This window comes from Pygoscelis adeliae, unplaced genomic scaffold, assembly GCF_000699105.1.
Source record: "Pygoscelis adeliae isolate BGI_AS28 unplaced genomic scaffold, ASM69910v1 Scaffold153, whole genome shotgun sequence".
NCBI lineage: Eukaryota > Metazoa > Chordata > Aves > Sphenisciformes > Spheniscidae > Pygoscelis > Pygoscelis adeliae.
Window position 1 is genome coordinate 32331 of NW_008824408.1, and position 3349 is coordinate 35679.

General features: G+C 60.0%; 1 protein-coding gene across 1 annotated transcript; it reads left to right on the forward strand.

Annotated features, from left to right (window-relative positions):
• The first annotated feature begins 391 nt into the window (after positions 1-391).
• Positions 392-3007, forward strand: LOC103913893 (chromosome unknown open reading frame, human C1orf43). The gene is made up of 7 exons (XM_009320474.1): positions 392-555; positions 605-650; positions 915-1023; positions 1274-1327; positions 1633-1799; positions 1934-1992; positions 2411-3007. The coding sequence occupies exons 1-7, from the start codon at positions 392-394 to the stop codon at positions 2607-2609; spliced, it is 798 nt and encodes a 265-aa protein (XP_009318749.1). The 3' UTR covers positions 2610-3007.
• The last annotated feature ends 342 nt before the right edge of the window (positions 3008-3349 follow it).

Genomic DNA, 3349 nt, shown 5'->3' on the forward strand with positions numbered 1-3349 from the left:
GGAGCCGGGATGTCCGTGGGGCCGGGCCTGGGTTGTCCGTGGGACCGGGCCTGGGGTGTCCGTGGGACCGGGCCTGGGGTGTCCGTGGGGCCTCCATGAAACCAGGCCCGAGGTGTCCATAAAGCTCCAGTGAGACACGTCCCAGGGTATCCGTGGGGAACTCCCGTAGAACCAGACTTGGGGCCCTCACAGGGCTGGGCCGGAGTGCCCATGGAGTCCTGGCGTCTGTGGGGCAGGGAGAGGACGGGAGTAGGAGCCTCTCTGGAGGCTGGGGTGTTTGTGGGGCTGGCCTGGGTGTCCATGGGGCTTCTGATGGGCTGAACAGGAACCCTTGCGCTTGACGGGTTTGGGGGGTCCGTGGGGCCCCGTGGTTGCTCGGCCTGGGGTGTCCATGGGGTTGGGAACAGGGTGTCAGTGGGGCTGGGCCCAGGCTGGCCGTGAGACCCCCCTGGAGTGCCGCTCGGTGTGCCTAACCCCCGTCCCTGCTGTGGCGCTCCAGGTCTTCGTGCTGCTGTTCATCTTTGTGAAACGCCAGATCATGCGCTTCGCCATGAAGTCCCGCCGTGGCCCCCACGTGCCTGTCCGACAAGCGCTTCGCCATGAAGTCCCGCCGTGGCCCCCACGTGCCTGTCGGACAACACGCGCCCAAGGTGGGTGCGCAGGGGCCCGCGGTGGGGACGTGCCCTCCCTCCCCTGCACCCACAGACCCGTCCGTGCCCGGAGGGGCAGGCAGGGTCTGCTTCAAAATGGGACGATTCCAGGAGCTGCCACCTCGGTGTGGTGATGGGCAGCTAGAGAGGGAGCAGGTTTATTTCAGAGGCCCCCCCAGGACATGACTGTTATCATCCTTGTGATCCCACAAACAAAGCGAGTTCTCTGTAAATGTTGTTTTGGTTTTTTTTCGTGCTGTGCAGGATTTAAAGGAAGAAATCGACATTCGACTGTCAAGGGTGCAAGACATCAAGTACGAGCCCTGGCTGTTAGCTGAGGACGACAGCAGGCTTCTGCAGCTGGAGACACAAGGTACCCTCTCTCACTGCGTGTCAGTCAGAGGCCACCAGAGACACCGTCCAGTGCTTGTCCCGCTACAGCAGGTCGTTCCCTGGGGCTGACTTGTGTCACTGGCCTCTCTTGTTGGCTGTCCCATTGCAACATTGCGTTTGGCGAGCCAACACGAGATGGTGTCTCTGCACTCTGCTCCTGTCCCCTTTTGCCACCTCCCTCCTGCTGCCAAGTTTTGCAGAGATTTCAGTTTGGGTTTTCTCTTTGCCAGGCTGCTATAACTACCTGTACCGGATGAAGGCGCTGGATGCGATCAGAACATCTGGTAAGGGAGCTCAGGGCGGGAGTGGGAGGGCAAGGGTGGAGAGAGACCGTGTGTGGAGGAAATAAGGGTGCGGTGCGTCAGCCAGCAGCCTCGTGATGAGGCTCAAGGTCCTCTTTTGGGAATAGCAGTCACTTATCCTGCCCAGGGCTGGCGGCCTGAGGGGCCACTCTGCTCAGTCAGCAAAAGGAGGCAACAGATCAGGTGGGAAGTTTAACTAGCTGCCAACTTCTGATGTGGGCTGCAGGTGAGCACAAGCATTTTGACCTGCGCTTCAGCCAGTTGTCTTGTGCCTTTTCATTTTCCAGAAATCCCGTTTCACACAGAGGGCCGGTACCCAAAGTCTTTAGTAGGGAAGAACTTCTGTGCCTATCTGCTGGAACTGCGGAATTCCAGCACCTCCTTCAAAGGCATCCGCAAAGCCTTGATCGACACCTTGCTGGATGGGTATGAGAGCGCCCGCTACGGCACTGGGGTAAGCGCCAGCACTGCGTCGCCAGGCCCCTGCAGCAGCGCAGGGGGATGTTCCTGCGCTCCAGTCTGACAGCTGGACTGAGGTCGCGCTGTGACCTCACCGGGTTTTCCACGGTCTTTTCTGTTTGCGTCCAGGTCTTTGGGAAACCAGAATATCTGCAGTACCAGGATGCTCTGAATGAGCTGGCAAACATGTAAGTGTTACTGCCTGGGCGTGTAGGTGGGGTGCAGTGGTGGCTTCTTGGGTCCCAGCAGCCCATTGTGGAGGTGTGAACAGAGATGGGTTTTGGGGCAAAACTCAGCCTCTGAGACATGGGCTGTTTACGCCTGTCCGTCCTTCCAGGTTTACTTACTCCTTACAGCCCGTCTCTTTTCGGGTTTGTTACTTGGTCACGGTCCATGTTCCTGCTTGTGCTGGCCGCTTTGAGCCAGGGACCTCGCACGAGCTCCAGGCCTGGCACCTGCAGAAGCGCCAGCCTTGGTTTTCAAAACGGCGGTGAGCGCTGTCGTCCTGAGGGCAGATCTGCCTTGTGTCGGACAGAAGGGCGTGATGGTCGGGTGGCTCCTCTGGGGCGGGCGGCAGCTGTGATGGTGCCTCTCCTCTCCCTGCAGGACCAAGGCCCGGGGAGGCAGCAGCCAGCGGCAGCACCAGTCAGCAGCAAAGGACCTCACCCTCTCCCCTGAAGTCTCCAACCCCGCCACCATCCAGGTCACCTACCTGCCTTCCAGCCAGAAGAGCAAACGTGCCAAACACTTCCTGGAGCTGAAGAGCTTCAAGGACAACTACAACACACTGGAGAGCACCCTGTGAGCCGCACAGGGAGCGCTGCTCTGGGGACCTGCCACGAGCAGAGCCCCTTGCTGGGTGCAGCTGGTCTTACGGGCAGGTTTTGGCCACAGTTCGGCGTGCAGGCAGCGTTGGGAGGAAGCGGCTGCGCTCTTGGGTCTCCCTCTTGCACGACGTTGGAGGTCATCACTTGGTGGAGGCTCCGTTTCAGCTGGTGGAGCTCGGCCCTTGCCAGGAGCCCGTTTCAAAGCAGCGTGCCTGCCTGCTGAATCCGGAGGGGATCGGCCTGTGCAGCCTCCTCTGTGGCAGGCTTGGGGACGTGCTTCAGGCCTGAGGCTTTGAGTCCGGCAATGTCTTGGAGCCCTGGCCCTGTGAATAAACTCTGATTAGCTTTAGCTTATTTATAAAAGACATCGACCCCAGCCGGTGCTCTCCTCCACCTGTCCTCTTTCCCCATGATGGCCGGCGGGGCTGACGCTGTCTGTCTGTCTTGTCTGTGTGGGTCTCAGGCTCTGGAGCCGCTCATCTCTTCTTTCCAAAGGGCGAACGCTCTTCTTTTCCCTCTGGCACCGTTGCTGCCTGCTACTCTGAGCCAGGCATGCCCAGGCTGCCTGTGTGCCCGGGCTGCGCACCAGGGTGCCTGGACGGAGTGTAAATAGTTTGGTGGCCAGTTCTCGGCTGCCGTGGCTGAGGCCCCTCTTTGGGCTGTGGTTTCTACTCTTTCTCCTGCAACTGGGCATTTGGGGACGTCTCGGGCAGACAAA